The 23,742-nt window shown below is 49.5% G+C and overlaps 1 protein-coding gene and 1 pseudogene across 1 annotated transcript in view; both read right to left on the bottom strand.

Moving 5' to 3' along the window:
* Positions 1 to 23,742, bottom strand: part of PIWIL2 (piwi like RNA-mediated gene silencing 2) — a 2,549,426-nt gene that overhangs the window by 547,292 nt on the left and 1,978,392 nt on the right. The window contains exon 20 of the mRNA XM_086944806.1: positions 537 to 625. Within this exon, the coding sequence (XP_086800932.1) occupies positions 537 to 625 (89 nt within the window). The remainder of the gene's footprint in view (positions 1 to 536; positions 626 to 23,742) is intronic.
* On the bottom strand, positions 10,900 to 22,832 carry LOC147683204 (uncharacterized; annotated as a pseudogene).

The following is a 23,742-nucleotide window of genomic DNA, read 5'->3' as shown; positions in this document are numbered from 1 at the left end:
GAATCCACTGGCAGATGTATCCATCAAAAATGTTTTAACACTAAAGATATATGGTTAGTAAACATGGCAGTAGAATAAATAGCTTGTGTACTATCCTTTTTCAAAATGTAGCAAGTATATTTGTTTTGCCTTTCACTGTAATTGGTACAAATTGACCAAATTTGCATTTATTTCAAAAAGATCAATGGTGTAATTATTAATAGTGAATAATTTGCCCCAAACAACAGATTTAATATACTCATCAGACAAAATTTAGTCTTAAGGTAAGCAACGCCATACTGCAGGTTTTAACCATGTGTAAGCTTCACATTGACAGTAATAAACCCATTTTGGGTGGATAGAGTTTGAATATGGCACCATGATTTGGAAAATAAAAAGACTATTTAAAATAAAGGTTTGAAATTTTCTGTAAAATCAGTCCTGGAGGTCAAAAAGTATAGCACAATGGAGCGAACTGATGCATAAAAACATACAATCAAATCAATAATTAAAGCCAAACACTAAGAATATGAAAAAACAAATTACACTAAACTTACTTATTGATGCTAGCAACAAACCCAACCACAGACCGCATTCCCCTGCTTGGGTCATGATAGACGTCCATCCCAATCACCATTAGTTGTTTCTGTAAGGAATATAAAAGAGGGGTGAGGAATGTAAAACAGTCATACCCTAGGGCCTCAGTAATGTAATGGTCTTGTACAAGACTAAGGGCCTTATCACAATAATCTCTTTTTTATTTGAAGCACTCAGATTGCAAAAAGCTGCTGTCTATAGAGTGTGCTAAAACGAAGTACACTGCACAGATAGTCTAGTGGTCCACAATTGCTTTACAGAGGCTAAAGTAGTTAATACTCATGTTCTCTTGTGTGATAATGTGGGCGAGCAGTTAGGCTTATCAGAGGGTAGTGCTAAGCATTTGTTATACTCACAGAAGCAATAAGTGAGACACACACTGAAAGATTAAATCAGAGACCAAATAACACTTTTTACACATATATTGAAAACAAGAACTGCTTTCAAAGGTAAGTACAGTTTTCAAGAGAAATATTCACAGGTAAGTAAAAGGTTTAAAGCTGTGCACTTTATGTGCAATGCAATCTTATGGGAGGAAAAGTCAAAGATGCATAAAGGTAAGGACAGTCTGTTTCATGGGGTTCTGAATCTGGGATCGAAGTATTAGTGGGCCATGGGTCAAAGTACTACCAGCACTTCTTTGGAAGTCGCCTGGTCTCTACTGGGAGTAGGGTGCTGCTGAAGCTGGTAGCTGTCGCGCTACAGGCGAAGGGCGGGGGGGGGGGGCGACCTGGAAAGAGGCTGCACATAGGGACTTGCGAGCAAGACCGAGCATTCCCAAATGGGTGCTCAGGTCGCATGGGGTATTGGAGCACGGGGGCACAGCTGGTTTGTTAGTACCCAGGCCAGGGGACTCGGGAGAAGAGGGGTTTTGTCAGCTGGTTGAGTGTGCAAAAATGCACCATGCGGTCAGGGATAAAAAGCCGGGAGGGGCAAAACCAAGCAGCTGGGCAACTCTCAAAGTGGGTCATAGTGATGCTGACACCCCTCGATGGCAGCTTGGTCCTGGTGCAGTGAGAATGTGGACTGGACTCTCGCGGTTGGTGTTTTGTGTAGGGCGTCCAGTACCCTGGGGGTTTGCACTGCATGATTACGGTTGATCTTGATGTCTACCCACTCGGTGAGGAGACAGATATGATGTTCTACACCAAGGGAGACTTTTGGTGTTTGTCGAAGTGCTGGGAGGCTACCAAAGCCTTTGGTAGTTCTCCAGCTGGCAGGACAAATCACTCGATTGTCTAGAGGGGGCTGAGGATGGCAGAGTTTAAAGCGAAAGTCCAAAGTTTTGCTGCAGTTCTCGCCAGGCACTGACTCTGCGTCCTGCTTCTGTTGATCCCTCTAATCTGAGTTCTTGGGTTTAAGGGTGCCACCTAAATACTCAATTTAGGGGGCTGTACGAAGAGTGACCGGTAGAAGCCAATGGGCTACCTACCTTTAGGGTGCCTACACCCTCTATATGACCACTTGAAGTGGACATAACCCTGGCCTTAGAATGCTAATTCTGTCCAAAATAACATGGAGGAGTCTTGATGCCAAACAGTGGAGTCAGGACAGGGGGGTGGGCACAGCCACTATCTGGAGAGGCCCAGGCCACATATCAAAGGACACCAGGTCTTTGAAGCTTCCCGTCCTAGGATGCCTACCCTGCTTGGAGAAAGTGTAACACCTCCGCCCAGAGCAAGCTTTGTTTCTGACCTCGTATGGGAAGGCTCTCACTTCAGGTGGTCAGAAACCTGTCTATGGTGGCTGGCTGGTCGAGACCAGTCAGTCAACACACTAGCAGTTGGTAGGGTTTCAGGAGGCACCTCTAAGGTGCTCTATGGGTGCCTCTACTAATAAATCCAGCACTGGTATCAGTGTGGGTTTATTAAGAGGAGGTGTTTGGTACCAAGCACCTTGGGGAACAGTGGAGCAATCATATAGCTGGGGAACTCATAATGACGGGTGTCCAGCCCATGTACTCGGTAAGGCTTCACTACGCACTTGTAAAATCCAAGAGTGAATTAGATATCGCAGGGACACGTCCACTCAGGTAGATATGCCCACACATGTGTATAGCGCACCCTGCCTTTGGGCTGTAAAGTTTGACTCTTAGAGACTTTTTTAGCGACATATAATGTGAAAGCCCTCTATGGCAATTTTCCACAGGATGAAACTTTGTACACCATAACATTCTTGTTGGAACAACGCACATAAGATGATGTTACCCCCACATCATTAGTGATGGACTGTGCTTCTATCGCAATGAAAGAGAACTATTTTTATTTTGAAAACCAAATTTACTGGCAAGTGACCGGGACATCTATGGGCAGTACCTGTGCCCCGAGCATGGCTAATCTGTACATGCACTAGTTTCAAATCACACATATCTACTCTACGGACAATCGCTTCCAGATGAACCTTATGTAGGAGAGTAGGGTCTGCAATCCTATGATCACCCAGATTTTTTGCTTTTGTTTCACTGGTTTACGACTTTCTCTGGCTGTGGGCCTGCCAATCAGACCCACAGCCTGGCTGTTCTCTTTCTAAATTACGATATGTACCCTAGGTGCATTTACCAATTGGTACTGGGCCACCTTATCAGACCCTGTAACTCAGGGCATAGGTGTACCCAGGGCCGCCAGGGGCTGCAGCATGTATTATGCCACCCCTGGCTGGCCTCCTAAATTTGACACAACTGGCTGCATGACAGCTGGGGCGAAGTCGTGTAATCACCCTTTGCTTTAGATATAGTAGCTCTATATCTAACCATACAATGGACACCCGAGTCCCTATCAGTCACTCCTATGGCAGGCCTTGACAATCCTGAAGGCAGAGTGCATGGGCTCGCGTGAACTGTGTTCTGGCCCGAGCCGAGCCGGTTGCAGCTTGCGGAGAAAAGACCCAATGGCTGTTCCATGATAACGCGTGCCACATCGGTAACTTCGGTGTCGCGTTATCAAGACATGTCGAGTAAGGTGTCATACGAATCGGGATGCTGCCCTCTCACCAACCCTGGCGACGAGGTTAGCATCCCGCCCTTCTAGAGGGACACGACATGTACGTAACTGTGAACCCCGGTTAAAGTTAACGAAAGCCTCAGCTCCACAAAATGGATGCTGCCACCACAGACACAAGTCTGACCTCCTGCTGCTGGGAGTCCTTCCAGCGAGGAGCACTTGGACAAAGGGTTTCCTGTCGAGGGCGGTGTTCGCACCGTCCCAGACAGGGTTTGTGTATTCTGGGTAGGTAGGGCTTTTGCGAGAAGGTGACTGCGGAGTGGCACCCCGGTGCTCACTACGCATCTGCCGGTTAGAACCAGTTCCAGGGGCGACAGCCCTGGCCTGGGGAAAGTCCGGCAGGGGAGAGGGGTGTAACTACCTCCCTTCCTGGTCCCACCCTTAGGGCAGGACCTAGTCATGTACCCACCCCTTTCTTTAGGATAAAGGCCGGAGCGGGGACCCTTCCAAATTAGATCATCTTTGAATCAAGAATACTTTCTACGAAAGGACTTCAAGACTCTTCTCAAGATTTCTCCCTTGTGGCTAAGGAGTAGTCACCCTGCATCAGCAGGCACCATCTAAGAACTCTGCGGTTTGCTGTAAGTCCTTCCTCAAGGAATCCGACGGCCCAGCTCGACGAGAACCGGCTTCCCTGGCACCTCTGACCTCTACCCACGTCATCAGCTCAGCTGTGATCTGTGGGTGCGACGAGACCTCGAGGGACCGGCCATCATCAGAACCCGCACGCTCTTAAAAACCAGCACGACCATCGAGGTAACTCTCTGGTGAGTGCTCTGGGGTCCGAGAAGCCCCGACCCTGAGCCGCTCCAGCACCGAAGTGCAGTCTCCCAGCATCTCCACGATCTGCGTGGGGCCCTTCTGCTCGCTGCTCAGCACGTTGTCTGGTCACTAGCCGCTGGCTTGTGCCCTTCTGTGACGACATCCGAGAATCAACACTGCCGGTCTGGTTGCTCCAGACTGGCCCTTGCTTCTATCTTTTCGAGAAGCACCCCGGACCCTCCTGGTCCACTCAAGACGCCGACAGCGACATCCGTCGTGGGACAGCTCGCACCTCCACCGTGGTCGCCGACAACGCCTCCTGGTCCGTGAGACTGCAGAGCCTAGCGTCGCCCACTCACCTGGTCGAGGTGACGGCCAACCGGTGCCTTCCTGGTACCCTCTGACTACTGGCTAGTAGTACGAACTTGGTCCCCTCTGCTTTCAGGTTTCATCAATCTCCGATCCAGGCTTGGATCTCTACGAACTATTCATCACTGGTCGCCGGCCAGCAACTCCTTTTTCTTCCGGCTCCTGGCTCGTCAGCGAAGACCCCGACGCCTGTAAGACTTGCAGCCGCAGCCCTCGTGGCTAGGTAACTCAGCATTTCGATGCCTGCATAGCCTCCTTACTCTAGGGTCCCGAGTCCCTCGCTTCCGACTTGCCTTAACCTTTCCGTGTCCCCGGACACTTGTTTTAAACTGTGCACTTGAAGTATTTGCTAAAGAGATTTGGTTTGTGCTTAGTACCCTGTCCTCATAAAGAGTACAGGGCTGTTGTGATTCTTAATAAATATATTGTTTATTTTCATAACACTTGTGTGGTGTCCTTTCACTGGGTGTTCAAGGGGTACATGTGTGGTAAACAGCTGGCTTAACGCGCCCTCTCGAGTCTTTAGCCTTAGACTGCTCGTATCCACGCTACTAGGATAGCTGGTCTATAGGTTGACTTACAACCAAACACCATAAGGGTCGTTGGAACGATACATAGCGGTCGCTAGAATAGCGAACGTTGCATATCGGGCCAACTTCCCACACCTTACAATGTGGAAAAGATATATAGATATCTTGGTCATCTGGGAGGGTGCCCGCACGTCTTTGGACGCCTTTTCCATGTGGCTTAACACTGTGAATACCAACTTGAAGTTCACATGTGAGTGCAGTAAGACACAACTTCCATTTCTTGACCTCCTACTGAATCCAAAGGTAGGTGGTATCTATACAGAACTGTACCAGAAACCTATGGCTTGTAATTCATTACTCAGGTTCAACAGTTTTCTTCCACTGGCCTTATGGGAAACCTTCCTGTAGGTCAGTTCCTCCGACTCAGAAGGAATTGTACAGAAGTGGAAAAATACAAACAGCAGTAATGAATCCAAGAGAAAATTTTGTGTCACGACAATACCTCAAAGTTCTTATCTGGAGAGCCTCTAAATGGGCACACAATAACAACCGGGAAGCCCTTATAGATACTTATCCAAGACCTAGACCAGAAAGACTGGTCTTTTAGTCACCTCACAGAAATGCTGAATTAGGTTATTAACTGCAACTGCCACATTTTAAATAAAGTAAATATATTTTGTGAGAATTTTTTGTTTGCATTGAAATGTAGCAGTAACCCCAGTGACATACTGGTCCATACAGGACCCCGCTGCTTTAAGAGGAATGAAACCCTGTAGATTCTATGGACAGGGGGGCCTGTAAAAGGCCATTTCCCATGTGGCTCCTGTTTGGTTTGCAATCTGTCTTAACACATGACACAGTTAGACCTCAGCCTCAAGACACCATGGCTGTTATCTAGCCATACCAATTATAACTCATGGGAGTTATCTATTTGATCAGGTGCCCTTGTGGCATGCTTTATGTGGACATGAAGACCCAAAGAGATAAAATCAGTATTTTTGAACACAGAAGTTCAATAAGATATAAGAAATACGATACAAAACTCCCCAGACATTTCTTTAAAGCTGGGCATACAGAGGATTATATCAAGTGTGTGGTCCTGGATAAACCCCACTACTCCACTGGGATGAGTCCTCTTGACATGGTTCTGTTACGGAGGCAGCAGCGATGGGTCTTTAGACTTGGTAGTCCTTCAAGATGTCTGAATGATGATATTTCTTGGTGCTCTTTATGAGCCGATGGAACTCTTGATGAGCTCACAGTTGAACAAGACAATGATATATTATACTTTACTATCACCATACTGTAACATAGTATACACTACACTCTTGTGTTTCAGATTCCCATTCGATTATTAGATCATTGTCTGTGTATGTTAACTTTACCATCATGAACACTACTTGTAAGCACCATGACCACTACACCCTAATACCTTAGGATATGTATACCCTGACACTCCATTTGTGGCTGGAACAAGTCTACTACCTTACATTAATCCTTCTGCCTGTATACCTTTCAAGTACACAGATATATAATTCTGCTTGGGATCTACATTCCCATGATTCCTCATAACTATGCCTCACTTCATTGATACCTTTGAATTTATATATAGACAGTTAGGGACACTTTCCTACACTACCCCCACACACACATAAATATACTTGATGGGTTAGCCGTGTTTTTCGTTTGCCATCAGACGGTAACTCAGACGTCTCACAGTTATCAGAAACTACAATTCCCATGAGCATCTGGCCCCCAACTCTGGGAAGGATTGTACATGGAAGTTAAACAGAATGTTTATCCGGTCCTCCTCCTGCCAGCCCTTTGGAAGAGGAGGTTTGTAGAAGCGTACCAGGTACGTTGTTTGAGTCTGTTTGGTTGTTTATTGAAAGGATATTCTGACGGTAATACATTATGAATGCAACAGGCTATGCATCATTGGACTGCCACACCTTGTTATTTTGAGGGTGTGCCGGTTTTTGATACAGACCGTAATATGACTGTCATGTTGACTTTGTTTTTAGTCATATACAATGGGAGCTAAGAACTTGACTATCAATTTGTGCTTTTGAACCATGAGAGGTTAACACGGAAGCATGTCAGACCATGGCTGTAATATTTGATATAATAACAATAGTCTGTTTCAGGGGCCCTTCCAAAATTATGAGAACACATAAAATAATACATCTGTAACATAGGGACCTTATAGACCTCTAATTGTAATCTTATATTTGTTCTGTATGTACACATTCAGCTCTGCACTTTGTGAGGGTACTGATGACAGTTGAGCTGATCAATCCATACATGCCCAGGGTAAGGTTTTTCTAACGCTCCCTGAGATTATAGTTTCTTCTCACACAAATTTTGAAGTGTTGGTTATGGACACTGGTACAATTTTGATTGTATTTGAGTACTTTACAGGAGTAACTGCCCTGTTTATTTTTCACTGTCTAGTGGATCTTAATAAGACGCTAGAGCCACAAGAATATCTATCGAGCGGACTGTATGGCTTTTGTTATTATTATATGTTTTACACATATTGTTTTCACAGCAGACTGAAATATATATTTTGGTCCAGAGGAATGCCTAGAACCAAGTCCTGTTTGGCACAAACAGATTGCCAATATAACAGGGTAATATCAATAATCCCTAGTCACTTAGCTTTTTCGCCCTATCCATTGAGGGCACCAGAAGGAATTAGTTACTTACCTGTACACTATAGTTCTCCAGTATTATCTTTCATAGATTCACATGCTTGTATCTTCCCCGTCGTCATGGTGAGAGTCTCACGGTAACAGAATGACCAAAGCAGTATCATAGAGAATAAAACTGCATAGAAAAGCCCATAGGGACTGTAGTATTTGGTAACCAGACCTCCTCATTGTTTGGTCCAAAAGTTAGCCCTCGGTGGTCGTGCTGGATAGAAGTCGTGCAGTTCTGATGATGGCTGGTCCCTCGAGGTCTCGTCGCACCTATGGTTCTCAGCTTAGCTGTAGAGGTAGGTAGAGGTCAGAGGTGCCAGGGAAGCCGGGTCTCGTCGTGCTGGTCGGTCGGATTCCGGAGGAAGGACGTGCAGCAAACCGCAGTGTTCTTAGATGGTGCCTGCGGATGCAGGGTGACTACTCCTTAGCCACAAGGGAGAAATCTTGAGAAGAGTCGAGAGTTCCTTTCGCAGAAAGTAGTTTCTTGATTCAAAGATGATCTAAATTGGAAGGGTCCCCGCTCCTGCCTTTATCCTAAAAAAAGGGGTGGGCACGCGACTAGGTCCTGCCCTAGGGGTGGGACCAGGAAGGGGGGTGGTTACACCCCTCTCCCATGCCGGACTTTCCCCAGCTCAGGGTCTGGTGTACCCCTGGAACTGGTTCTAGCCGGCAGATGCGTAGTGAGCACCGGGGTGCCACTTGCAGTCACCTTCCTGTAAAGCCCTGCCTACCCAGGATACACAAAACCCTGTCTGGGATGGTGCTAGCACCGCCCCTGACAGGAAACCCTTTGTCCAAGCTCCCCTCGCTGGAAGGACTCCCAGCTGTAGGGGGTCAGACTTGTGTCTGTGGTGGCAGCATCCATTTTGTGATGCTAAGGCTTGAGTTAACTTTAACCGGGGTTTACAGTTACATACATGTCGTGTCCCTCTAGAAGGGTGGAATGCTAACCCCGTCGCCAGAATTGGCGAGGGGTTAGTATTCCAATTCGTACGACACCTTACTCGACATGTTTTGATAAAGCGATACCAAAGATAGCATTTAACTGCGAGGATTATAATGCACTTAAGAGTATATGGTATGCGTTATCATGGAACAGCTATTAGGACTTGGTTCCGCAAGGTGCAAACGAGCTCAGCTCATGCCAGAGCACCATCTCACACGATTCCAAGCACTCTGCCTTCAGGATTGTCAAGGCCTGCCATAGGAGTGACTGATAGGAATCTGTGTGTCCATCTTTTAGGGTTAGATATAGGTATACTATATCTAAAGCAAAGGGTGATTACACCACCTTGCCCCAGCTGTCGTGCAGCCAGGTGTGTCAGATTTAGATGGCCAGCCAGGGGTGGCATAATACATGCTGCAGCCCCTGGTAGGTCCTGGGTACACCTAATGCCCTGAGTTACAGGGTCGGATAAGGTGGCCCAGTACCAATTAGATATGTACCAAGGGTACATGGAATCCATTTTAGAGAGAGAGCAGTAGGCCTGGGGTCCTGATTGGCAGGGTCCCAGGCCAACTAAGTCGGAAAACCAGCAAAACACCAGGCAAAAAAGTTGGGGGCAACCATAGTCAGGTATCCACTTTCCTACAGTAACTTGTTCATTAGGACAAGAACTCTCATTAACTCAAAGGTGACATGCTTCATCATAGGGTTCCCTCCTCACACTGGGACCGTAAAGCACCAAGCATGGGCTACAACTACCCCACGTGGGAGGAGCAGTGGTGTTCTAAGACACAATGAGCACTACTGATGTGGGGAGAGAGGGTCAGAGTGCAAGTGTAGATAAGGGAAATGTGAGTAAAACTATCTACTGGTGGACAAAAGCAGTCCTTTATTCTCCAGTATTACATCTTTCATAGATTCACATGCTTTTATCTTCCCCGTCGTCATGGTGGGAGTCTCACGGTAACAGAATGACCAAAGCAGTATCATAGAGAATAAAACTGCATAGAAAAGCCCATAGGGACTGTAGTATTTGGTAACCAGACTTCCTCATTGTTTGGTCCAAAAGTTAGCCAATCAGCATTGCTGCCCTACCCTCACACTCCCCAGCAGAAGCTTCCTGCCTCAGATTTCCGTCCCAGAGTGAGAGACATGGATGAATACCGAGAAACAGGTTCTGCCTGAGAAACGGGTAGGCGGGAGGGCGCGTGTGAATCTATGAAAGATAATACTGGAGAACTATAGTGTACAGGTAAGTAACCAAGGGCCAGATGTAGGTAGGCATTTACCGGTCGGTAACGGCCGAATTCAGCCGTTACCGACCGGTAAATGCAATTTGAGATGTAGGGCCCTGTATTTTACAGAATCGGTAAATTTACCGATCGGTAAATTTACCGATTCTGTAAAATACAGAATCGGTATTTTTTCCGATTCGGTAAAATTGATATGTAGGTGGGACTCTTCTGAGTCCCACAAGCATTACAGAATCGGTATTTTACCATCAAATACTATTTGATGGTAAAATACCGATTCTGGTGTGCATGCACATGTGTGCATGCACACCTGTGCCTTATGACAGGCAGACCTGCCCCTAGTGCTTGTATGCCTGCCACATGGCACCCAATCCTGTTTAGGGGGTGCCAGGGGGTGTCAAAGTGACACCCCCTGCACCCTTGTGAAATTCGGTATTTACTGATTCGGTAAATACCGAATCGGTAAAGCCTATTGATTTCTATGGGCTTTGAAGCCCATAGGAATCAATAGGTTTTACCGATTCGGTATTTACCGAATCGGTAAATACCGAATTTCACCGATTCGGTAAAAGGGAACATCTGGATTCCCTACATACCAACCCCTCACATTTACCGAATCTTAATTACCGAATCGGTAAAATTCGGTAATTTTCGGTAATTAAGATTCGGTAAATGTTACTTACCTACATCTGGCCCTAAGTCCTTCTCCAGAATTACATCTTTCATAGATTCACATGCTTGTACCAGAGTAGTAAGTAGTGCTCACAAAACCTGCAACGTTTCCAGGATAGAACCCGGAAGGAAGTTCTGCAGTAAAACAATATTAGAACATGATCTAAAATACACAGTTCAGATAGGAATAAAAACCTAATTCCCCTTTAAACATAATATGTAAGCTTTCTGAAAAAAACCCATAATAGAACCATCTAAAACGATAGCATATTATTTATATATATATATATATATATATAAACATATATCAATGCACCGCTCAGCTCTCCTCAGGGCTTGGTCGCTCCACCCTCTGCCGCCGCTCCTGCCTGCCTTGCCGCCTCCTGCCTGCAGTTTCCCTCGAGCGCTGCCCGCAGCTCCTGGGATCCCCGCTGCCCGCAGACCCTTGGATTTCCCACCGCTGCCTCCCTGCGGCCCCGCCCCCCTGCGACTCCATTCGCCGCCCCGCTCCCGCCACCCAGCTGCTCCTCCCTCCCGGCTCCTTACTTAAGGGGACCGTAGGGGACATCAGCTTGTGACCGCTCAGCTCTCCTCAGGGCTTGGTCGCTCCACCCTCTGCTGCCGCTCCTGCCTGCCTTGCCTTGTCGCCTCCTGCCTGCAGTTTCCGTCGAGCGCCGCCCGCAGCTCCGGGGATCCCTGCTGCCTGCAGACCCTTGTATTTCCCGCCGGTGCCTCCCTGCGGCCCCGCCCCCCTGCGACTCCATTCGCCGCCCGCTCCCGCCAGCCAGCTGCTCCTCCCTCCCGGCTCCTTACTTATGACGCCCCCTGAGCGACCGCGCAGCGGACGCGCGCAGCGGGAGCACCGATTGAGCGCCGAAGGTGCGCCAAAGGTAAGCCCGTCTGTGCCCGTCCGCGCCTGAACCGCGCCCAGTGCCAGGACCCCTGGCCCCCACCGAAGCAAGACGACCCGAGGGACCTACGACGCCGCAACACTCAATGCACTCAACACTGGCTGGAACCCTGCCTGCTACCAAGCCACCCCGAGACGCACCCACGGACCCTTCGCCTGCCAAGCCTGCCGTTTCTCCTGCTACCGGACCTGCACGGCCCCCGCCAAGCCCTGCACCAGCAGCAACCATCTGAAATGCATCCTGCTCAACACCCGCTCCATCCACAGGCACGCCGTGGAACTCTGGGACCTGCTCGACACGACAGCACCAGACGTCGCCTTCCTCACCGAAACCTGGATGAACGCCTCCTCAGCGCCCGACATCGCCATAGCCATCCCGGACGGATACAAGATCACCCGGAAGGACCGCGTCAACCAGACGGGAGGAGGCATAGCCATCGTACACAAGAACACCATCCGCATCTCAACTAACTCCGACGAAACCTTCACCGCCGCTGAACACCTGCACTTCCAGATATACACTGACCCCAAGACCACCCTCCGCGGCACCCTCATCTACAGACCACGCACACAATTCAGCGAAGACATCGCAGACTTCATCAGCCCGCACGCCCTTCCCTCCGCCGACTACATCCTCCTAGGAGACCTCAACTTTCACCTGGAGAACAACAACGACAGAAACACCACCGCCCTGCTGGACAACCTCGCCAACCTCGGACTCAAGCAACTAGTAAACACCCCCACCCACTACGCCGGCCACACGCTCGACCCAGACTTCACATCCAGCAAGCACATCTCCTTCAGCCACGCCACCGGACTCCACTGGACCGACCACAGCTGCGTCCACTTCAGCTTCAAAAAAACCACGACCCACCACCACCCGCAACAGGTCCCCCGCCGATGCTGGAGCAAGATCACCGCCGAGCAGCTCACCGCCTCCCTCAGCCAGAACACTCCCACCAGCACAACGGACCCCAACGAAGCAGCCAGCAACTGTGAGAAGTTGGCCTGATATATAATGTTCACTATTCTAGTGAGCACCTTGTATCAGTCCAAACAACCCTTATGGTGATTGGTTGTAAGTCAACCTTATAGACCAGCTATCCTAGTAGCGTGGATACGAGCAGTCTTCGGGCTAAACTCTAGAGGGCGTGTTAAGCCAGCTGTTATACCATCACATATACCCCTTGAACACCAAGTGAAAGGACACCACACAAGTGTTATAAAAAATAAACAGTGTATTTATTTAGATCCCAACAGCCCTGTACTCTTTATGAGGACTGGGTACTAAGCACACAACAAAACTCTTATAAAAATACTTCAAGTTGCACAATTTACACAAATGCCTGAGGGGCACGAAAAACCATATACTATGGAAGTGGAATGCGAAATTACTAGCAGGTAAGTTCTGGACTAATAGGCTTTGGAATCGCTAGGACTACGTTACTGAACCTTCAGATTACTAGTAGGAGGCCTAGGGGACTCGGGTGCAGAGTGTGCACTCTCACGCTGGATGCGGGACAAAGTCTATGGGAGCTAGTAAAGACAAAGTTAGTGTTCTCGGGCGAACCCGGTAAGGTAGATCGAAAACGACAGTGGATACTGACCCTTGGATAGTGAGGCTATGCTGGGGCACCGAAATGCCGAAGTTACCTAGCCAAGGGGCTGCAGCTGCATATGTCTCAAAAGACGTCGGGAATCCTCGTAGTCGAACCAGGAGCCTGAAGAAAGAAGTTGCTGGCAGGCGACCAGTGAAGATTGTTCGAGTGATCCAAGCCTGGATCGAAGATGGATGACACCTGAAAGCAGAGGGGACCAAGTTCGTGACGACTAGCCAGTAGTCAGATGGCACCAGGAGGGCACCGGATGGTAGTCACCTCGACTAGGTGAGTGGGCGACGCTGGGCTCTGCAGTCTCACGGACCAGGAGGCGTTGTTGGCGACCAGGATGGAGGTGCGAGCTGTCCCACGATGGATGATGCTGTCGACGTCGCTGGACCCAGGATTGGGGCAACAAGTCTTGGCAAATTCAAGCCCACGCGGTGGACCTAAAATGGCGTCTGGAGTGGACCAGGAGGGTCCGGGGTGCTCCTCTTTTGGAAGGGAGCAAGGGCCAGTCTGGAGCAACCAGACCAGCAGCGGTGATGTCGTCGGGCGTCGTTAGGAAGGCCACAAGCCAGCGGGCTAGTAGCCAAACAACGCGGTGAGCAGCAAAAAGCAGAAGGGCCCCACGCAGATCGTGGAGATGCTGGGAGGCTGGACTTCGGTGCTGGAGCTGCTCAGGGACGGGGCTTCTCGGACCCCAAAGCACTCACCAGAGGATCCCTCGGCGGTCGTGCTGGATAGAAGTCGTGCAGTTCTAATGATGGCCGATCCCTCGAGGTCTCGTCGCACCTACGGTTCTCAGCTTAGCTGTAGAGGTAGGTAGAGGTCAGAGCTGCCAGGGAAGCCGGGTCTCTCGTCGTGCTGGTCGGTCGGATTCCTGAGGAAGGACGTGCAGCAAACCGCAGAGTTCTTAGATGGTGCCTGCGGATGCAGGGTGACTACTCCTTAGTCACAAGGGAGAAATCCTGAGAAGAAGTCTTGAGTTCCTTTCGTAGAAAGTAGTTTCAGGATTCAAAGATGATCTAATTTGGAAGGGTCCCCGCTCCTGCCTTTATCCTAAAGAAAGGGGTGGGTACGCGACTAGGTCCTGCCCTAGGGGTGGGACCAGGAATGGGGGGTGGTTACACCCCTCTCCCATGCCGGACTTTCCCCAGGCCAGGGGCTGGTGTGCCCCTGGAACTGGTTCTAGCCGGCAGATGCGTAGTGAGCACCGGGGTGCAACTCTGCAGTCACCTACCTGTAAAGCCCTGCCTACCCAGGATACACAAAACCCTGTCTGGGATGGTGCTAGCAACGCCCCTGACAGGAAACCCTTTGTCCAAGCTCTCCTCGCTGGAAGGACTCCCAGCAGCAGGAGGTCAGACTCGTGTCTGTGGTGGCAGCATCCATTTTGTGGAGCTGAGGCTTCAGTTAACTTTAACCGGGGTTCACAGTTACATACATGTCGTGTCCCTCTAGAAGGGTGGAATGCTAACCCCGTCGCCAGAATTGGCGAGGGGTTAGTATTCCAATTCATATGACACCTTACTCGACATGTTTCGATAAAGCAATACCAAAGATAGCATTTAACCGCGAGGATTATAATGCACTTAAGAGTATATGGTATGCGTTATCATGGAACAGCTATTAGGACTTGGTTCCGCAAGCTGCAAACGGGCTCAGCTCATGCCAGAGCACCATTTCACACGATTCCAAGCACTCTGCCTTCAGGATTGTCAAGGCCTGCCATAGGAGTGACTGATAGGAATCTGTGTGTCCATTTTTAGGGTTAGATATAGGTATACTATATCTAAAGCAAAGGGTGAGTACACCACTTTGCCCCAGCTGTCGTGCAGCCAGTTGTGTCAGATTTAGATGGCCATCCAGGGGTGGCATAATACATGCTTCAGCCCCTGGTAGGCCCTGGGTACACCTATGCAGGGTCTGATAAGGGGGCCCAGTACCAATTGGAAATGTACCTAAGGTACATGGAATCCATTTTAGAGAGAGCAGTAGACCTGGGGTCCTGATTGGCAGGGCCCCAGGTCAACTAAGCCATAGTCAAGCCATAGTCAGGTATCCACCTTCCTACAGTAACCTCACCAAGTGGCTGACCGCCTGCGCCGATGACCTCGCACCACTAAAGAACCCTCCCAGCAGACACGGCAGCAAGAAAACCCCCTGGTTCACCGACGAACTCAAGGAATCCAAGAAAAACTGCGGCACCCTCGAGAAAGCCTGGCGGCTCGACCACACCACAGATAACAGGACCGCCCTCAAGCACGCCATCCGCCAACACCATCAGGTGATCCGCGCCACCAAGAAGACGGCACTCAAAGAACGACTGGACAACAACACCCACGACAGCAAGGAACTCTTCAGCATCGTCAAAGAGTTCTCCAACCTCAGCGCCGGCAACAACGACATCACTCCCTCGCAAGACCTCTGCAACTCACTCGCCTCGTTCTTCCACCGCAAGATCGCCGACATACACAACAGCTTCGACGCACAGACCACGCACCCTACCACCGAACCAACGCCCGCCACCACCACCCTCTGCAACTGGACCCCGATCAGCACCGAAGACACCACCCGCACGATGAACTCTATCCACTCCGGATCACCAACCGACCCGTGCCCACACCACGTCTTCAACAAAGCCGACGCCACCATCGCACCCCATCTCCGAGACACCATCAACTCCTCCTTCCACACAGCCACCTTCCCGGAGAGCTGGAAGCACTCCGAGCTGACCGCCCTCCTGAAGAAACCAACGGCGGACCCCACCGACCTCAAGAACTATCGTCCCATCTCGCTCCTTCCTTTTCAGGCAAAAGTCATCGAGAAGACCGTCAACAAACAGCTGGCCGCCTTCCTCGATACGAACGGATCCCTCGACCCCTCGCAGTCCGGGTTTCGGGCCAACCACAGCACCGAGACCGCCCTGATCGCAGCCACCGACGACATCAGAACCCTGATCGACAACGGAGAAACAGCAGCCCTCATCCTCCTGGACCTCTCCGCGGCATTCAACACCGTCTGCCACTGAACTCTAGTGAAGCGCCTCAGCGACATCGGAATTCGAGAAAAAGAGCTGGAATGGATCATCTCGTTCCTCACCGGAAGAACCCAGAGAGTCCGCCTCCCTCCATTCAGATCCGAGGCCACCGAAGTCATCTGCGGCGTACCACAAGGATCTTCACTCAGCCCAACCCTCTTCAACGTCTACATGAGCCCCCTCGCAGCCATCGCACGCCAGCACAACCTCAACATCATCTCCTACGCCGACGACACCCAGCTCATCCTCTCCCTCACCAGCGACCCCACCATCGCCAGAGCCAACCTACACGAAGGGATGAAAAACGTCGACGACTGGATGAGGAACAGCCGCCTTAAACTGAACTCGGACAAGACGGAAGTCCTCATCCTGGGATCATCACCCTCCACCTGGGACGACTCCTGGTGGCCCCAGGCCCTGGGCACCGCTCCCAAACCAACGGACCATGCACGCAACCTGGGCTTCATCCTGGACTCCTCCCTGTCAATGACCAGACAAGTCAACGCGTCTCATCCTCGTGCTACAACACCCTGCGCATGCTCCGCAAGATCTTCAGATGGATCCCCACGGAAACCAGGAAGACCGTCACCCAGGCACTCGTCACCAGCCAACTGAACTTCGGGAACACCCTCTACGCCGGAACCACAGCGAAACTTCAAAAAAGACTCCAACGCATCCAGAACGCCTCCGCCCGACTCATCCTCGACATCCCCAGACACAGCCACATCACCGGACACCTGAGAGACCTGCACTGGCTCCCTGTCAGCAAAAGAATCACGTTCAGACTCCTCACCCACGCAAACAAGGCTCTCCACGACCTGGGCCCCAAGTACCTCAACGACCGCATGACCTTCTACACGCCCACCCGCCAGCTACGATCGACTGGCCACGCACTCGCCACCGTACCACGCATCCGCAGAGCCACCGCCGGAGGAAGATCCTTCTCCTACCTGGCAGCCAAGACGTGGAACTCCCTCCCCACCCACCTTCGGCGAACCCAAGACCATCTCGCCTTCAGGAAGCAGCTCAAGACCTGGCTGTTTGAGCAGTAACTTTCCCCTCCCCCAGCGCCTTGAGACCCTTCCGGGTGAGTAGTGCGCTATACAAATGACGTGATTGATTGATTGATTGATTGAATGCACTGTATAGACTATTAACAGATAAGCAAAGAATATCTTATTGAAATAGGCGTTTCAGAACAGCTTGTCCCACTGCCGTGTCCTCTTTCCACGCAGTGTCCAGACAGTAGTGCTTGGTAAATGAATGTACACTCTTCCACGACGCCGCTCTGCAGATGTCGGGCAGCGACACTCCTGCGAACAAGGCCATTGATGTCGCCATCTTCCTTGTGGAATGTGCATCCACTTTGGAAAAAAGCGGCTTTCCCGCTTTTTCATGACATTTCAAGATAGCCGATGATATCCATCTGGCAATACTCAGTCTTGACAGAGGGAGACCTCTCCTTTGTCCTTCAAATGCGATAAATAATTGTTTGGATTTGCGGAATGTCTTTGTTCGTTCAATGTAGAACTTTAAACATCTAGCTATGTCTAAAGAGTGCAACGCTCTTTCTGCTTCAGATGAGGGATTGCTGAAGAAAGTAGGCAAAATAATTGGTTCGTTGAGGTGAAAAGACGTAGGGACCTTGGGTATAAATGTAGGATTTGTCCGTAACATAACCCTTTCCTGGCGAAATTTAAGAAAGGGCTCTTCCACTGAAAAGGCTTGAATTTCGCTAACCCTCCTCGCCGATGTTAGGGCGAGCAGTAGGGCTGTCTTCCACGAGAGGAACTGTAAGTTTGTCTTGTGTATAGGCTCGAAAGGTGGCCTCATAAGTTGCGCCAAAACTGAATTGAGGTGCCAAGGCACTGGCGGACGCCGAATGGGCGGAAAAACTCTAAAGAGTCCTCTAATAAACTCCTTTATTAGCCTGTTAGGCCAGAGAGACGGCTCATCTGGCACTCTCCTGAATCGTGATATTGCCGCCAAATGCACCTTCACCGAGGCATGTGACAGACCTCCCTTAGATAACGACAACAAGTAAGGCAGAATACCTTCAGGGGGTACCGTCAATGGGTGTAGATTTTGACTGGCACACCAGTGGCAGAAACGAATCCATTTTGCTGCGTATGTCTTGTTGGTTGACAAAGCTCTGGCTTGCGATAGAATTTGTCTGCAGTCTTGAATGCTCAAATCTTGGAATTCCCGCTCATGAGGTTCCATGCGGACAATTTTAGCGATGCTAGGTCTGGATGCAGAATCTGTCCGTCGTGCATGGAAATGAGGTTCTGGAATGTCGGGAGTTGAACTTTGTTGCCTCTTGACATCTGCAGCAGTTCTGAAAACCATGCCTGTCTCGGCCAAGCTGGTGCTATCAGTATGACATGACACCGTTCTAACCTCATTTTGCGAAGCACTCGCGGTATTAAGGGAATTGGAGGGAACGCGTAGGCAAACATTCCCGTCCAGTCCATGTGAAATGCATTTCCCTTGGAATCCTGCTGAGGATACCTGGATGCAAACTGGACGCATTTCGAATTGTCTCTGGTTGCGAACAAGTCTAATGTGGGTGTGCCCCATTTTTGAAACAGTTTGTGAAGCTGAGTGTCGTGCAGTTCCCACTCGTGCGTCACACTCGCCGTGCGACTCAGGACATCTGCCCATGTGTTGAGGATGCCCTGTATATGTTGTACCTGAATCGAAATGCCGTGGCTTATCAGCCATTTCCAGATTCTTTGCGCCAGCGCAGACAGTTGTTTGGATCTTGTTCCGCCCTGCTTTAGAAGATAAAACATAGTCGTGGTGCTGTCTGTTTGAATGAGCACCGACGAGCTTCGGATTCTGGGCAGGAAGGCTTGAAGTCCCAGAACCACTGCTTTGAGTTCCAACATATTTATGTGAAGCTGTGCTTCCCATTCTGACCAGCGGCCCTGGATCATCAGCTCTTGAAGGTGTGGGCCCCATCCTTGCAACGAGGCGTCCGTTGTCATCACATAATCGTGATCCTGGGGTACAAAATTCAGACCCTGATTTAAGTTCTTCTGAACCTTCCACCATGACATGACCACCTTCATACGGTGAGTGATGGTAATCTGATCCTCGAAGGTTCCTTTGGATTGAACCCACTGCTCGTCCAGATGTTCCTGCAAGGGTCTCATTCGAAGACGGCAGTTTGGCAGCAGTGGGATGAAGAGGACATCATCCCCAACATGGATTTGTACATCCTCACAGAAGTGAATCTTTTTGTCTGAAGGGCCGTTGCTAGACCCATTATCTTCTTCATCCATTCCTCGGAAGGGTAAGCTTTCAGTGCCTTGGTGCATATCCATGCCCCTAAGAAGTGGATGCCCTGAGCTGGTGTAAGTGAAGACTTTTCCAAGTTGGTCCTTAGGCCTAAGCGATGGAATAGCCGGATACAGCACTGAAGAGACCTTCTGGTTCCTCTGAATGATGGACCTGTCACCAGCCAATCGTCCAGATATGGGTAAATGTAATGCCCTTGTAACCTTAAATGGGCCGCCACCGGGGCCATGCATTTGGTAAACACCCCCGGGGCCGATTTGAGGCCGAATGGCAACACCTTGAATTGGAAATGGCGACTCTCCACGACGAATCTTAAATACTTTCTGTGCTTCCGATGAATTGGAATATGGAAATACGCATCCATGAGATCCAATGACACCATGTAGTCTTTCTCTTTTAACATTAGGAGGATCTCTTGCAATGAGACCATTCTGAAGGGAATTTTCTTTATGTATTGATTCAGATCCCTCAAATCCAATACCTGCTCCATTTCAGAGTTGGTTTCTTCTTGATGAGGAAGAAATGCGAATAGAAGCCTTTCCCTCTGTGTTGTTGCAGCACTTCTTCTATAGCCCCCTTTTGCAACAGTGAATGGACTTCCCTTTGCAGCTTCTGACGATGTTGGTGGTGTCTGAGCACCGGGGGATGATCTGGTGGCATTTCTACAAACTCTAGGGTATCGCCTCTGCTTATTACATCCAAAACCCATTTGTCCGATGTTATGGACATCCAATTGTTGAAGTATTGAGACAGATAGTGGTCGTTTTCCGGGATTTGCTGTGTGGGGAGCGCCGGCCTGAAATCATGGACGTCTGTTAGATTGTTGACTCTTCCCTCTATTGGAAGATTTGCCCCTAGACTGCTGCTGGTAAGAGGAGTTGGAGGGCCTGTACTGATTGCTTGAATTGTATTGCCTATATCCCTGTTGGTTATAGGGCTGATATCTGTTGGTCTGATATAAAGATCTCTGATTAAATTAACCCCTTGCACCTCTTTTACGAAAGGACTGTAACCGCCCTTGTTGAAGGGATCCCAGCGCTCTAGCTGTATCCGTGTCAGATTTGATACCCTGTAGCGCTTCGTCTACATGTTTTCCAAATAGATATTCGCCATCAAATGGCATGTCTACAATCTTCGCTTGCACCTCCGGACGAAAGAATGTTGCCTTAAGCCAACCCTGTCTCCGAAGCGAAACTGCTCCTGCCATCTGCCTGAAAGCCATAGAAGAAACGTCCATGGCAATGTCAATTGATTCGGCAGCCAACTTTGCCCCGTCTCGGAGGATAGCAGCTGCCTCTTCTTTTTTATCCTCCGGTAGTGCAGACAGAATGGGTGCCAGATCCGACCACATTTGTCTGTTAAAACGGCTAATAAGGGCCATAGCATTGGCTGCTTTAATCGTAGAGGCTGCCATGACCGCAAACCTCTTCCCGGCCCCATCCATCCTCCGTCCTTCTTTGTCCGGCGGCACCAATAAAGTAGCAACCGGGTTCTTAGAATTCCTCTGTGCCGCCTGCGTCACGACCAACTCTGGTCTCGGGTGTCCTATCAGACAGGCTGCAGCAGACTCTGGCGCTCTATACTTCTTTTCGATCCTTGGAACCGAAACTGCTATGGAAGCCGGTGTTTTTAACATTTTTAGGCCATCTTCCCAAACGTGAGGGATAATCGGGATTGAGCGAGCAGATTTCCTGGCGTCATCTTTGAAATCGTATAAGAAACATTCCGTTTCTTTAACTTCCATGTCCAAATTAAATCTCTTAGCTGCTTTCTCCATAATGTCATGGAACCCTCCAATGTCTTGAGGAGGAGAAGTGGTTGGCAGCGGAGTAGGTGAAGGGGCAGACGGCAAAATGTACTCATTCCATTCCTGCCCCGTAGAATCATGTACAAGCTCACCTTCCTCAGGCTGATCATCATCATCGGAATACGGTAGATCATCCCTGATTGTTATCACTGGTGGTGATCTCACAACCTGCTCATGAGAAGTAGATTGGGTCTTTGGAGGTTGTGATGAAGCCACTGGCGTAGATGACGGAGGAGCATTTGCCTCCGGAAAACGGCGATAATAATCGTTTATCATGAATCTGAGGTCAGAGACAAGAGACACAGGTATGGAGACTGACTCCTCTCGCTCCTTCTCTCACGACTCCTCTTGTTGCTCGTCATCCTCATTATAATTACATGTTTCCTGGAAAGATTCATATCTTGAAGATTGAGCTCTCTCTTTGAAGGAAAAGACCTCTTCCTCGTCTGTGTCCTGGCTCTTTATTTTGAGTTGTGAGGGGCTGTAGGCCGCACATGACTACTCCTCTCCTTCTGAATCCTGTTCCAGTAAAGAAGATGGTGGTAAAGGCGAAATCTGCGTCCACAACATGAATTCTGCAGATTTGCATATAGTCGCCGAACCCCTTGACGACTGAAAAGATCGAATAGAAATCATAGTCTTTGACTGTGGCGATTTAAATGCCTTTGCCGTTGAAAGTATAATCTTCGTCGTCGGTGTCGCCGACGACATAGCCATCGTCGACGGAGCCGTCGTCACCAAAGCCATCGTCGACAGGGTCTCCGTCGACGGAGTCGTAGACGTCTTCGTCGTCGAGCCTTTCGTCGTCGACAACATTGTCGTCGTCGACGGTCTCTTCGTCGACGGGATGGTCATACTCGTCGACGACGCTGCCTTAGATCCTGTCGTCGACAGAGCCGTCGAGACAGTCGTCGTCGACGGGGCTGAAGACTTTACCACAGGTTTTAGAGCAGAAACCAGGGAACTGGTCGACGGAGCAGACCCTGTCCCTTTCTGACCTGACGGCTTCTTGAGGGGAGTAAGAGGGAGAGATGACGCCATTTTCTCCCTTGGTTTAATCTTTTTAGGCTCCATCCTTTCCTCAGAATGTGAGGCCTTTCTCTTTTTAGGTGTTAGGTTAGAAGTTTCCTCCCCAGAATCTGAGTCTGATGCGGCCTTCTTCTTTTGAAGCCACAACAGCAAACGAGCCTCTCTGTCCCTCAGAGTTTTAGCAGAGAAGGTTCTACAATATTTACAATCCTTGGCCACATGCTTAGGATGAAGACAATATAGGCAGTCCTTGTGAGGATCTTCAGAGAAAAGCCTGGCCTTTCCACAGGATCTGCAAGGCCTAAAAAGCCTCTTTTTAGAGCTTTCAGTCATTATGAAAGAAAAAAGGTACACACAATACCTTAATCCAGATGAAAAGACAGTAGAATTAAAAGGTTAATAGTTCACTCAGGAACACCAAACTGAGCAGAGCTCAGGGAGACTCCTTTCTCACACAAAGGCGGTTGGAAATCTGAGGCAGGAAGCTTCTGCTGGGGAGTGTGAGGGCAGGGCAGCAATGCTGATTGGCTAACTTTTGGACCAAACAATAAGGAAGTCTGGTTACCAAATACTACAGTCCCTATGGGCTTTTCTATGCAGTTTTATTCTCTATGATACTCCTTTGGTCATTCTGTTACCGTGAGACTCCCACCATGACGACGGGGAAGATAAAAGCATGTGAATCTATGAAAGATGTAATACTGGAGAATAAAGGACTGCTTTTGTCCACCAGTAGATAGTTTTACTCACATTTCCCTTATCTACACTTGCACTCTGACCCTCTCTCCCCACATCAGTAGTGCTCATTGTGTCTTAGAACACCACTGCTCCTCCCACGTGGGGTAGTTGTAGCCCATGCTTGGTGCTTTACGGTCCCAGTGTGAGGAGGGAACCCTATGATGAAGCATGTCACCTTTGAGTTAATGAGAGTTCTTGTCCTAATGAACAAGTTACTGTAGGAAGGTGGATACCTGACTATGGTTGCCCCCAACTTTTTTGCCTGGTGTTTTGCTGGTTTTCCGACTTAGTTGGCCTGGGACCTTGCCAATCAGGAACCCAGGCCTACTGCTCTCTCTCTAAAATGGATTCCATGTACCCTTGGTACATATCTAATTGGTACTGGGCCACCTTATCCGACCCTGTAACTCAGGGCATAGGTGTACCCAGGGCCTACCAGGGGCTGCAGCATGTATTATGCCACCCCTGGCTGGCGATCTAAATCTGACACAACTGGCTGCACGAC

The sequence above is a fragment of the Lissotriton vulgaris genome, chromosome 11, assembly GCF_964263255.1.
Source record: "Lissotriton vulgaris chromosome 11, aLisVul1.2, whole genome shotgun sequence".
Classification (NCBI taxonomy): domain Eukaryota; kingdom Metazoa; phylum Chordata; class Amphibia; order Caudata; family Salamandridae; genus Lissotriton; species Lissotriton vulgaris.
Note: the sequence above shows the minus strand (reverse complement) of the source record. Positions and strands in the feature narration are given on the sequence as shown.